At 41.2% G+C, this 14,619-nt stretch overlaps 1 protein-coding gene across 1 annotated transcript in view; it reads left to right on the top strand.

Moving 5' to 3' along the window:
- Positions 1 to 8,475: 8,475 nt before the first annotated feature.
- The window catches only part of LOC124119648 (b(0,+)-type amino acid transporter 1-like), a 30,336-nt gene continuing 24,192 nt past the window's right edge, over positions 8,476 to 14,619 (top strand). Inside the window, exons 1-2 of the mRNA XM_048397430.1 lie at positions 8,476 to 8,588; positions 11,221 to 11,442. Of these exons, the coding sequence (XP_048253387.1) occupies positions 8,573 to 8,588; positions 11,221 to 11,442 (238 nt within the window). The 5' untranslated portion in view covers positions 8,476 to 8,572. The remainder of the gene's footprint in view (positions 8,589 to 11,220; positions 11,443 to 14,619) is intronic.

Below are 14,619 nucleotides of genomic sequence, written 5' to 3'. Positions count from 1 at the left end.
AGTAATGGGCACATTGTATGTGTCCGCCTGGTTTGTTGGGAGATTTTGTTGTACAAATAGCATCACACACTGGCATGGATGTGATGCATTTTCAAGTTCATCTCAGTTTGAAATAGGCAACGGATAGGAATACTTTTCAACATGGAATTATACTAAAGGCTTTTTGAAACATAATTACACGTTTAAATCTCCCGAAAGGTGAGTGGTATTGTTACTACTAAAGAGATCTATTTACCAAATGCTTTCTCGAGGACCAACCTTAACTTCTTCCTCACCATGGGGATCCTATGTTAGAATAGATTCCCAGGCTAACATGTAGGCAACTTATATTTGTTTATTTCGGTGTTAATATGGCTACATGACATGATTCCATAAAAAAACCCTTCAAAAATATGGAACGTTGTCTCTTGAAAGAGGATGAGTATAGGCTGCTGGAACTGAGAAGTGGACGAGAGTTGAATGGGAGTGAATGTTATAATGAATATATGCCCTGGGGTATGTACACGAGGCTAAAGGTCCCCACCATCCTGTGTCTGACGTACGAGGTCACTCGTTGGATCGGGTCGTGAGGCTAGTGACGTCACTCAATGTGTATCATCGTACATCGATAGTATTGGATATTGCTCATAACACCAGTCGGGGCGGTCGGGTAGCCTAGTTGTTAAAGCGTTCGCTCGTCACGCCGAAGACCCGGGTTCGATTCCCGACATGGATACAATGTGTGAAGTCCATTTCTGGTGACCAACGCCGTGATAGTGATGGAATATTGCGTAAAACCATACTCACTCATAACACTGGTCACTGTTTTATCTGGTGCAGGCTCGATTATTACTATTAGGTAGTCGTTGTCTAGATAGGTAGAATAGGTCTTCAGCAACCCATGCATGCTGTAAAAGGTGATAATGCTTGTCGTAAGAGGCGACTAACGGGATCCGGTGGTCAGGCTCGCTGACTTGGTTGATGCATGTCATCGTATCCCAGTTGCGTGGATCGATGCTTATGTGGTCCAGACTCGATTATTTACAGACCGCCGTCATATTCCTCGAATATTGCTGAGTGCGACGTTTAACGACAACCAATCAATCAACCAATATCTAGGTAGAATATTCCTTAGTTCGGCGTTTGACAACAAACAAACTTTTATCATAATAGTCACCCAGGTACTAATGTTTCCATTACAAATACTTCCATTTAAGACATGTATACCAGCTGTGTACCCAGATTAATAGTCATCAGCCTGTCGACCTCACTGAGGACATTGTCTCAGAAGAGTCACACGCTTGGTTCACGGAGAGGACATCATTAATCCACGGATCGATACCATTTACACCAGACACCGTCAGAGGTGGAAGTGTCATCCATGATTTGTCGTGGGTGTACTTAACGCGGGTTAAGAACGCCCAACGAGGCTGCCCATAGAGATGAGGTGAGATTTGGCTTTCTGGAAAACGACCCCAATCTACATTTCATGTACTATTTACTTTGAAGAGATAAGACGGTTGTATTTGGCATCTGGGAGTCGTAATGGAGCGAGCACTCTGTCATTAGTAGGTAAACATAATGTAAAACAACCGAGTTTTTTCAGACTTGTGATCTTGGAAAGAAAATGTGTAATTGTAGCCTCACTACGACGTTGACGGACGCAGTGTCGCCATCTTGTTGTCACCCGAGTATAGGTTATTGATTGTCGGAACTAATGCCGGGGTTTTGTCTGTGAAGTCTTTTTTATTTAGTTTGTAAAAAATAATTTAAACGGAAAGGACATCATTAATTGGGATACGATGACATGCATCCGAAAAAACCTAACCGTTAGAAGGTAAAAGCGTCCAAGTTGACAGCAGATGCAAGAAAGATGAGCACACGTTCAAAGTGTCTGGTAAACTGCTATTTACCCAGTGGTTGTGCCTATTTAATAATTACAGGCTCTTACAGATCCATAAGTAATTCAACTCTTAGTATATAGACAAATATAAAACCTGATAAATCTGTTAAAAGGTAACGCTTTAAGCTCCACCGAGTCATATGTAACAGTTATTATAACGTTTACTTCGCCATAAGAAACACATTGACTCTCGTTTACACATAACAACATAATGAAGAGATCAATTTCAAAGATTTTCTGTTTCAAATCAAACATAATTATGGGTGCTTGAAAGGTTCCCTTGGCCCCAACGTTGTGAGGTTTCGTCGGGTTATTTGTTGAAATGACATCTAAGCTGAGCAGAAAATGGTCAAGCAAATCAGTAGTGCCTGTCTTGAATTACCTTCTTACAAATTACAAAGGATCGACTCCGTAGTGTAGTGGCTAGTGCTTCTGACCAGAGACGTCATACTAAAAGACGTTTCAAGATGGCGCGTGTTGATTTGTTTGTTGTTTAACGCCGCACTTAGCAATATTCCAGCTATATGACACACACATACACAAACACACAACACACACAAACACAGACTTACACACAGATTGATGCACACACACCACACACGCATCAAGCACAGACACACACACACACACAGACAGACACACACACACACTTACACACACATTGATGCACACACACCACACACGCATCAAGCACAGACACACACAGAGACACACACAGACACAGACACACACAGACAGACACACACACACACACTTACACACACATTGATGCACACACACCACACAGGCACACAGACAGGCACACAGACAGGCACACAGACACAGACACACAAACACACACACACACACACACACACACACACACACACTCACACTCACACACACACACTCCTGGTGTCTATTTGTTTCAAATTCTCTTACTGTTAATCTAATAGCTTTAAAAATGATCGTCAGGTTTTCCTCGCACACGCACACACATATATTTTTTTTCATTTCACCTGACCGACAATTCTTTTCAACCTAAAAACATGTTTCCAAACATTATTTCGACGGCCAGCCCTACAGTTTGGAAAAAGGAATTAGTTTCGTACCATTGTAACTTATACTAAAATAATAAAAGACATAATTTGACGTCATTCTTTAAACATACGAAACACATCCAACGAGAAGGTGAAAAAGATCATATACTTTTAAAGGAAGAAATGAAATGCTTTACATATGTTCAGATATAAAAAAAGGCGATGAAAGACGTTCGATCACCAATACTAACCTCCCCGTTTCCCATGTGTAACAGACAACAACACAAATATATCGTACTGGTCTAAGGACTGTCAATTCTAGCCACGAAAAGAGAGAATAACGCCTTTCGCATGTTGCTAAAGATATTTCTTTCCTGGAATGTCTGGTCAAAGTAAGAGATTTTACGTGCGCTTCAGATTGCAATATGACAAAGGGTACGGTACAACCATAATAATCCCTCAAATCCAAAATATTTTTCGCAACTGGTATGTAATACATTTATTTACGCAAGAGAGAGAGAGAGAGAGAGAGAGAGAGATATGCAATTATCAAACATTTGTGTGGTAAGATCCGACATTCAATGTCAGAAGGTAGATCACCAAACCAGATTAGCATGAAACATATTGATGAAGCAGAATGCCATGAAGATTGCGACGATAGTGAAAATGTCACTGGAATGTTTCACAACACTTCGTCAAAATGCGAAGCTGTAAAAGTGAACGTTTTGTCAATGGAAAACGAATATGTATGGAAATCGACACTGGTTCTGGAGCAGCAACTATTCCAGTATTAAGAGAAGTTGGCTGATGTGAAATTAAAACTAACGTCAACAGTTTTCAACTCGAACGATCGACGGAGATATTGTGCAACGGATATATCATAATATATATCCCTTCGAACGGTGGACGGGGGTGGTGGGCAACGGATATATACTGTTAAGTAGGGGATATTGGTAAACAGCAAGACACACACTCTTCTGTCAATACAATTTGATAAAGAATATGTTTGATCATGACGTGTGAGAAGTTCAACAACTCTTCTAGTGGCCACAAAATATCAGTGGCGAGCAATGATGGCGTGAACCCACTGTATATGACACCAAGGGTGAATTTACGCGTTTCAATGAAGGCTTGGTTCAGTCTGTCCCATTCATCGGGTCCGACTGTTTAACGCCCGGGAGCGTCCGGGAGGTTTCATCTGACGTCCCGGAGTTAAATAATAATGCAGTAAAGATTGAAAAATTAGATGTTTTTTTGTGATTCGGGGGAGGAGGGTGTTGACACCCTAATTAATGGCACTTTATTATAATTAACACAAGAACACAATTATATAGAATACACTTTATTATTTATTATCATTCTCCCGCATGTTCCCGGACGCTCCCGGACGTTATTTAGTAGGACCGCACTAATCTTGACAGATTTGCTCAGTTGATTCAAAGTGGCCGGTGGTCTTCAACGTTGACGTCTCCCGACACTGTTCCACACGTGCTCTTAAGGTAAAGGTCACGTGCTCTATAGGTGAAGGTGAGGGCTCAGTGCTTGCCATGGTCACGTGCATCGCTTAGTCATGCCAGTAACCACTGTTTGTGGGTTCAAATCCCGGTTCGTCCCGATTAGGTTTCTAGGTTTCATACTCGTACCCATGGGTTTCACCAAAGTCCTTGACGATATGGCTGAAATATTGCCGATGTGACGTAAAGCTTTAACTCACTCACTCACTCACTCACTCGATCATGATCTTGTTGACGTCAACAAAACACTTCTTTCGAGCTCACCACACCCGATTTCGTCTGTCATGTCAATTGTTTTTTGAATTGTCTAACCACTCTCTTGAAACGATCTTGGCTGGCGTTATCGGTCTTGGACGTCCTGAACGACGACGTCTGTCATCAACGTCATGTATCTTTCGATATCTAGTCCACAATCTACTGATCAAGGTTACGACGCATTCAGCGTTTCTGCCACAACACTCCGTCAAGTGCAAAATTGCAGCAATCCTTATTGCACGTTAACGTCGTCACGTTGCAAGCGTCGCATTTTTGGTTACAGTGTCTTTCTGAGCCGTTTTTGTTTGTCATGATGTGTTTTCTGTTTTCCACTCGCAGAACATGCAGCACAAGTGCAGCACATCGCTGTAGAAATTGTGATAAACAGACATCAGGAACATCTGAAGATACTTTACCCGTAACGTCGACAGACATCAGGAACATCTGAAGATACTTTACCCGTAACGTCGACAGACATCAGGAACATCTGAAGATACTTTACCCGTAACGTCTGCAGACATCCGGAACATCTGAAGATACTTCACCCGTAACATCAACAGACATCAGGGACATGCGTAGTGACTTCACCTGTAACGTCTACAAACATCAGGACATGCGTAGTTACTTCACCTGTAACGTCTGCAGACATCAGGGACATGCGTAGTTACTTCACCTGTAACGTCTGCAGACATCAGGGACATGAGTAGTTACTTCACCTGTAACGTCTACAGACATCAGGGAAATGCGTAGTTACTTCACCCGTAACGTCTACAGACATCAGGGAAACGCGTAGTTACTTCACCCGTAACGTCTGCAGACATCAGGGAAATGCGTAGTTACTTCACCCGTAACGTCTACAGACATCAGGGAAATGCGTAGTTACCTCACCCGTAACGTCTGCAGACATCAGGGACATGAGTAGTTACTTAACCCGTAACGTCTACAGACATCAGTGAAATGCGCGTAACGTCTGCAGACATCAGGGAAATGCGTAGTTACTTCACCCGTAACGTCTGCAGACATCAGGGACATGAGTAGTTACTTCACCCGTAACGTCTACAGACATCAGGGTTACATCAATATTACTTCATGGCGCCGTTTGATAAAACTGCAATCAGAAATATAAAAAATTTCTTCAGATATACTCATGTTGGCTCTCAATGTTGCAAAGCTTCTAAATGGGGAAATCAGAACCAAGCTTTGGGGTATCATTGTGGCATTATGCATGTATGGCAGGTTACATTGGGACACCGGCCGCTCTATCTTCAATGTCTAGTGCATGCACATGTTTCTTGTTCCTAATAATTTGCAGAAAACTAATTCATATTAACATGGCATGCTAGTTATGTCACGTATGTTCTCTTCTGGTTCCTTTTTGAGACCATTTCCCGAAGAATGCGAAAGTCAAAAGGTTTTGCGACAGCCGTCAAAAACTTAATTTTCGAAAAGTATTTAGGGGGCCAAAACGGCTCAGAATTAGATCAGGAATGGGGAATGCATAGAAGCAGTCTTTTATTAGACGTTATCAACAGTGTGGATCCATTGAAAACGTGTGAGAAAACTCGACGTGTCAACTTTAATTTTTTTAGCCATCAGGTCTATCACAACTCCACATTTGGCAGCTATTACTGAAAACAGAAAATAGTGTCGAGATGTGTCCAAATGAGACGATTTGGGACGAAACCTATGAAACGAAGACTTTATGGAAATCTATTCGACAGACAAGTTGTAAGAAGGAAGATCAGAATTCCTGATTACTGTGTGAAATTCACACGTAGTCATGAACCATGAGCCCTTTACTAAAAGCCTAGGTAAGTCTAGTTTGCTTATGAAAACAGCAGAACAGGAAAGGCTCTTTAGAAGAAAAAAAAATTAAAGACATGTTTTCATTGACTAAGTGTTAGTCAAGGTCTCAAGGACATGTACAGCGATGGAAAATTGTATTCATCTAAAGTTATCTTTGCTAATGAATACAAGGATATTATTGGTAAAGATAGTCCCGTGTAAGTTTGGAGTCAGCCTGGCAAGGAGTATCTCCCCCGGTGCCTGTGTCAGTTTGATGATCTGGGCCCACTTGCACGAAGCGATCTTAGCGCTAAGATGATCGTAGCTCCCATACCTTAACAAATGCTTACGATAGTCGTAGCGCTGAGATTGCTAAGAACAGGATCCTGGGCCTGTAGTAATTGCATGATGTAAGAACACTGACTGTTGTCCATGGGCACACGAGTGCTCATAAATATAAAGATATACTAGGACTTGATTCTCACTTGTGGCCTGTAATAGCGAGGCATTTGCTGGAAAACAATAACATTTTCCAAGATGACATGGCGCCCGATAACAAAATACAGAACATAATGAACGGAATATTGTGGCCGGGCCAATCAACAGATGCCAATATTGTTGGTTCCCATTGAAAGACAAGCCTCAGAGGACGTCGAGAAAACATATGTAGTTGAAGTGGAGCTCGAGATTCGAGATTCGAAAATATTTTTTTTAAAAACCTTTTATTTATGTTGCATTTTTACACATGGGCTATACAATGTAATACATAGGCAGTAAACAAAAGTTGAGAACAGAATTATTGTGTGGAAAACAAAAGATGACAAGATGACCAAAATTTGTAGAATTTATTGATACTATTACTTATGAGGGCTGTGTATTTTGTAAGCATGTAATATTTGTAAATCTCTTTTTTTTTAAACTGGAAGTTCGGTACCTTTTTTGAATATCTATATTTAAAAATTACGAATTTGCAAAGTAAGATAATAACATTTATAGGATCGTTGTGTAGCTGATCAAATCCAAACAGAATCTTTTTTCTTGTTAATGTGAGCTTAACTTGAATCTCATCTGATAGCCACTCTTCCAGTTTTTGCCATATGGGTTTCACTTTGGTACACTCTGCTAGTGCATGGGAAACAGATTCTATTCGAAAATATCCCTTTGTAATACATTAGGAATCTTGACAGAACAATGGGCGATCATTTTGATATGTACACATGCGACTATTGGGTAGCACTGTACTAGCATAGGCTTATCAATAATGTCGAACATTGTCACGCCTTTTTGACTCGTTATATTTGTGAGCGAGCATATTTTGACCTTGAGAACTGTCGCGTTGTCTCTTTGATAAACACCAAAACTATTATTCAAAGGGCAACAATGCGATAACACGACAATGCAACAATTGGTCAAAACGTTGCGTTGTCGCGCTTTGGTTTATTTGGATACATTTTGCGTGCTTTTGTAAGGGTGACAACGCGAAAATGTCCCTTCGAGTGTTCCATATGAATATATAACTAAATCTTTTTGATATTTGTTTTCAACGCCCTTTTCCCCAAAAAACTGTATCCCCACTTGCACGAGACGGGCGGATGAAACAATAACAATTTCTAATCAAAAGAGTTTATATGAAGTTTTAAATCGAATAAAAATGTTTAACGAGAACATTATGAAGGAGTGTGTTAAAAACTTCAAATCTAATAAAGCAATGATAACAAGTCCTGTCTCTAACTTCCACTAGTAGCGCAGGTGTCCCCTCCCCTCCTTGAGACGGTTGTATCAGACACTGGTTACAGAAGAATTCACTCGCTGGTTCGGAGGAACTAAAAACTGTTTTGAACACATCCCGTGATCACATCCACAAAAAGTCCGAGGCCACACCGGCACGTGAGCATGCGTTTAAACTGCATCAACCAACCAGAGCACCGATACCAAACATAACTGCGCGTGGGCACGCGCACACGTTGCATCAACCAACCAAATGAGGGGACATATTTGTTTCCCACCAAGGCCCAAAAGGACATATTTGGTGACAAGTGACATAGAAAGGTATGATAAATGATAAGGGACAATGAGATAAACGGCGAACCTATCTCTCACACGCCACATTCATTAACATGACCAGCTCTGGGGGTAAGTTGGAGATACGCCGTTATTCTTGTAGTCTCAACGCCATTTAGTAAACTTGAATTAGAACTGATTAAGTCATTTCGTGAGAATACACCAGCCGAATTTCCAATAAAATTAGATACACGTGTCTCGACTGTTTGACCTCGTAGATTCCATGTCACATGGCAATATTTCTGATAAACATTTTGGCGATAAGGTGACGATATATTTATTCCGGTTTTGAATATTGCATGGGGCCTTCAATACTACGTCTCATGTCTGGTTGCTGCTTCAGTATAAGCACAACATGATGTTTATAGGGATTTCTAAATCACAACAAAACTATTTAATCAAATTTAAAGCCACTACAATAGTTTCAGATTGAGGACAGAAAACAACGTCCTACATATTTTATCTTAAAGTACAACAAAACAAACCAACAGAAACCACATGTTGCCTTCTCTACAATGACATGATCTACGTCGTTAGGTGTGCAAAGAAATATTGTACATTGTACTGTTTAATAGGTTGTCTATTATGTTTTAGGCATCACGTACGTTTAATGTCACATTTTGTGCATTGATCAAATATAATATCATGCTTTCTATATTGATGCATCTATATTGTATATTCTACATTGTATATTCTATATTGTATATTCTATATTGTACGCAACCTCTTCTTGCACTCATCCAGTTTTCTTCATTTTTATACGCAGCCTGTTCTATGCATTTCCTTATGTACCCATTTTGTTCTATGCATTTCCCCTATATATGCATCTCGTTCTATGCATTTTCTTGTGTATTTATCCTGTTCTATGCATTTCCCCTATGTATGCATCTCGTTCTATGCATTTCCCTACGTACTCACCCTGTTCTATACATTTCCACATATATTCATCCTGTTCTATGCATTTCCCTATGTACTCATTTCGTTCTATGCATTTCCCGTATATAAACATTTCGTTCTATGCATTTCCCTGTGTACTCACTCTAGATCTGTTCTATGCATTTCCCTATGAACTCATCCCGTTCTATGCATTTCCCTTATTTATCCATCTCCTTCTATGCATTTCCCTGTGTACCAATCCTGTTCTATACATTTCCCCTATATAAACATTTTGTTCTATGCATTTCCCTGTGTACTGGTATTCATCTCGTTCTATGCATTTCCCTGTGTACCATCCTGTTCTATGCATTTCCCCTATATAAACATTTCGTAAGCATTGCCCTATGCACGCATCCTGTTCTATGCATTTCGCAATGCATTCATCCTGTTCTATGCATTTCCCTATGTGCTCATCCTGTTCTATGCATTTCCCTATGTATTCATCCTGTTCTATGCATTTTCCTATGTGCTCGTCCTGTTCTATGCATTTCCCCATGTTCTCATCCTGTTCTTTGCATTTCCCTATGTACTTATCCTGTTCTATGCATTTCCCTATGTACTCATCCTGTTCTATGCATTTCCCCATATAGTCATCCTGTTCTATGCATTTCCCTATGTGCTCATCCTGTTCTATGCATTTCCCTATGTATTCATCCTGTTCTATGCATTTTCCTATGTGCTCGTCCTGTTCTATGCATTTCCCTATGTTCTCATCCTGTTCTTTGCATTTCCCTATGTACTTATCCTGTTCTATGCATTTCCCTATGTACTCATCCTGTTCTATGCATTTCCCCATATAGTCATCCTGTTCTATGCATTTCCCTATGTACTCATCCTGTTCTATGTATTTCCCCATATAGTCATCCTGTTCTATGCATTTCCCTATGTACTCATCCTTTTCTATGCATTTCCCTATGTACTCATCCTGTTCTATGTATTTCCCCATATAGTCATCCTGTTCTATGCATTTCCCTATGTACTCATCCTTTTCTATGCATTTCCCTATGTACTCATCCTTTTCTATGCATTTCCCCATATAGTCATCCTGTTCTATGCATTTCCCTATGTACTCATCCTGTTCTATTCATTTCCCTACGTACTCACCCTGTTCTATACATTTCCTTATATATTCACCCTGTTCTAAGCATTTCCTTATGTATTCATCTTGTTCTATGCATTTCCCTATGTGCTCATCCTGTTCTATGCATTTCCCTGTGTATTCATCCTGTTATATGCATTTTCCTATGTGCTCGTCCTGTTCTAAGCATTTCCTTATGTATTCATCTTGTTATATGCATTTCCCTATGTGCTGATTCTGTTCTAAGCATTTCCTAATGTACGCATCCTTTTCTATGCATTTCCTTATGTTCGCTTCCTGTTCTATGCATTTCCCTGTGTGCTTATCATGTATGTATATATGTATGCATGTATGTATGTAAGTATGTATGTAAGTATGTATGTATGTATGTATGTATGTATGTATGTATGTATGTATGTATGTATGTATGTATGTATGTATGTATGTATGTATAATGACCACACACACACACACACACACACACACACACACACACACACACACACACACACACACACACACACACACACACACACACACACACACACACACTCCTGGTGTCTATTTGTTTCAATTATATTTCCTATTGGTTCATCCAATTGCTTTAAAAATGATCGTCAGGTTTTCCTCGTCATCCAATCACGAGTCCTCCTATTCCAGTCAATACCTGTGTTTTGCCTTTGTACGTAGCCACCGTGAAACGTCGGGTGTCATGGCGAGAACCAAACCGCTTGACAGACGTGTGGGTGACACCGGAGTCTGGGGATGAGGGAGGGGCAGGCAAAGGTGGCCCAGGACACAAGCACGTGGATTTTACCCTCAAACCTAACGCCCCTGCTGACGGAGGGGGTAGTGACCTGAAGGAAATCGGCCTCATCTACGGTGGCTCCCTGATAGCGCAGACTCTTATAGGTGAGCGGATTCCGTAGCGCCACGATACCTTGTTCTTTACAGGTCTCAAAGATTCTATTTTGTGACAGACAAGAAGCACATTTGGACCAAATAACGTCATCATTTCAAGTTTACATATTGGAAATTATATACTTTGTGATTTATAACTCTGGCGCTTATTCAAACCTGCCTAGTCAATACACTCTGGGGACCATGCCATCCACACAGCACGCGTGTCCTTAGGGCTGGCTGAAGATGGGATCGGTTGGTCCGATGGTCCGTTGATCCGGTGCACCTACTTCCATTGCGTTGATCGCTGCTGGTGCTTTCAGTCAATGGTTTGCGGTTGTAAATTACTTACAGGCCGCCGTGTTAACGTCGGAATATTGCTGACTGCGGCGTTAAACAACATTTATTCACTTTCGGTAAAATCAAAAACAAACATTGCCTGATAAAAGCACAGGTTATTAATTCACAAACCCAATCCCACCTACCCTACAATTCATTCCAGAAAATGAAAAGTTTGTTTTGAGCTTGACCTTTACAAACTTGAGTATGACTTTCCTCATGTCTGCTACATGCTACATTCCCAATACTTTATTAGAGGTCGTGACGACGTGAGTTTGAATAAAAAGATATAATTGTGCAGATATTAATAAATAAAGATCGTCCATGCTGACTATATTCCATGGGAACTGCAGCCTCTAGTGTGGGGCGCTCTGCATGCTTTTATCACGTGTGTAGGTTTTACAATGACTTTCTATAGTACGTGTTTTTTAAGCTATGGCTTTATCAATTACTCTGGTCCGAGGTCGTGTTTATTGATAAAAGGCCTGGAGTTACGCGAGCTAGCTCGAGATAAGGGTACCCCACATATGATATGACAGGGATTTCAGGTGATGTATGGCGTTTTAATGAATACTAAATGAACCGTACTAGACAACCCTTCGTGAAGTTGTATGAAAGCACTACTGACTTCAACAGAGCCAGACTGGACTGCTCGTGAAGATCCATAAAGCTTGTGTAGACGTCCTGCAATACACAGTTAAGTGTGTGCGTTTGGTTTAACGCCGCTTTTAACAGTATTCCAGTTATATCGAGGCGTGTCAGCTTAATGTGGGAGGAAAGCTCGAAGTGATGCAGGTCTCAGACGTTTACCACTTCGGTGAAACCCACGAGCACGGGTATGGTGCTGACAAACCTAGGAACAAAATCGGGGCGAACCGGGATTCGAACCAACAATCATAGGTTTCTGGCGTGCCCAAGGGACGCAACTCTGCACAGCGAATCGCGGCGCCTTAGACGACTGGGCAACCCGTGCGATACACAGTTCAACCTTTTGGTGAATGAGAATCCAACGTCTACAACAAACACGAGACAAATATCAAATATATGATGCGAATGCGTTTGACGTTCGAACGTATGGTTTTAGGACGTATGGTTTTAGGCCGCTTTTGAAGAATTCGAGCAATATGACGGTGGTGGATACCAGAGATAGGCTTCACACATTGTACGCATGTTGGGAATCGAATCCAGGTCTTCGGTGCGACGAGCGGACGCTTCAACAAACTAGGCTACTCCACCGCCCCTGTCACATCCAGAACGCACAATAACAACGTAACTAGCATTCGACTGTTTGGCATATTCAGTTCAACACAGCATTGAATGTTGGAATACATGTCATATCCTCTGATAAACAGAATGTGCTAAGTACCAAGAACACCCATGCGTATGCAAAAAAATGTCGTTTGATGGATGAAAAAGAGAATTGTATGAAATTGACAGAACAAAAATATTGGCCAAGGCGAAGTGAAAAAAACCCAAATGGTGCCTTTATGCATGAGACATCCTTTAAATGGGATCTGTATTAATATCAAAGTCGTCTTATCTTTTGCATAACAGTATTTCTACTTCTTAAGTCTACAAAGCTTGACAAGTCCTTCACAATCCGAGGTCAACTTACGAAAATGTGTTTTCACGTATGCTGCAAAAAAATTTAATCTAAAAATAACGCAGTCGTATAAATGCAATGTTAACGACTCGGGGCTACATACTGACAGTGCTAGAGACCGAGTAACGTCTGATATTGGCACTACTGATGTTTAACATTAGGAGCAAAGTCAAGCATAAAAATGCATGAAACAGGTTAAACTAACCTTAAACACTATCCTTAAAAAACTAGCAACCGTCATGTCAAGGAGTCTTAAGTCGCCTACAAGGTCATCCTACGCTGTATTGATGTTGGGGGGCGGGGGCGGGGGCAGTCGTCTAAGGCGCCTCGTTTTCGCCTTGCAGAACTGCGTCCCTTGGGCACGCCGGAAACCTATGATTGTGGGTTCGAATCCCGGTTCGCCCCGATTATGTTTCTAGGTTTGTCAGCACCATACCCGTGCTCGTGGGTTTCACCAAAGTGGTAAACGTCTGAGACCTGCATCAGTTCGCGCTTTTCTCCAACATTAAGCTGACAAGCCACGATATAACTGGAATACTGTTAAAAGCGGCGTTAAACCCAACTCACACGCTCACTCATTGTGTTGATATCGGGGCGATACCTCCTTCGAACGCAAACACTACATGACATCACATGAGTTTCCTGAATTTACACGTCATGTGACACGTGTCATGTGTCATGTGTATCTGTGCTCTGTCATCATGACGTATACTTGCAGCGTGTAACTGACGTGGGGGTCCAAGACAATTGCCGAGCTGTATAGTGCATTGTTTGAAGTTACTTAGAAGTTGACGGATGACAAGATAGACACAATTTTTATGGATAACTGTTAATCCTCCACCTACTATATATCTTCTGTACTATGTCCCTCATTCAGTCTTGCTTGACAACGGTATAAGGATCTATACCGAAACGTCGCTTTTCACAGTATTAAAGAAGTTGTTATCCATAAAAAAATGTGTCTATCTGGTATAGTGCAGTGAAAGTGTTCAAGAACCAAAATTGTGACGATTATTTCTTATTTTATGAGTGTGTGAGTGAGTATGGTTTTACCCCGCTTCTAGCAATATTCCAGCAATATCACGGCTGGGGACACCAGAAATGGGCTTCACACATTGTACCCATGTCGGGAATCGAACCCGGGTCTTCGGCGTGACGAGCGAACGCTTTAACCACTTGGCTACCTGACGGCCCCTTTCTGCGCCACGATGCCGGCATTACATGATAATACTTTTCAAATAAGCAAG

The sequence above is a fragment of the Haliotis rufescens genome, unplaced genomic scaffold (genome assembly GCF_023055435.1).
Source record: "Haliotis rufescens isolate VD_foot unplaced genomic scaffold, xgHalRufe1.0.p SCAF_17, whole genome shotgun sequence".
NCBI classification, from domain to species: domain Eukaryota; kingdom Metazoa; phylum Mollusca; class Gastropoda; order Lepetellida; family Haliotidae; genus Haliotis; species Haliotis rufescens.
This window is presented reverse-complemented; position numbering and strand designations above follow the sequence as displayed.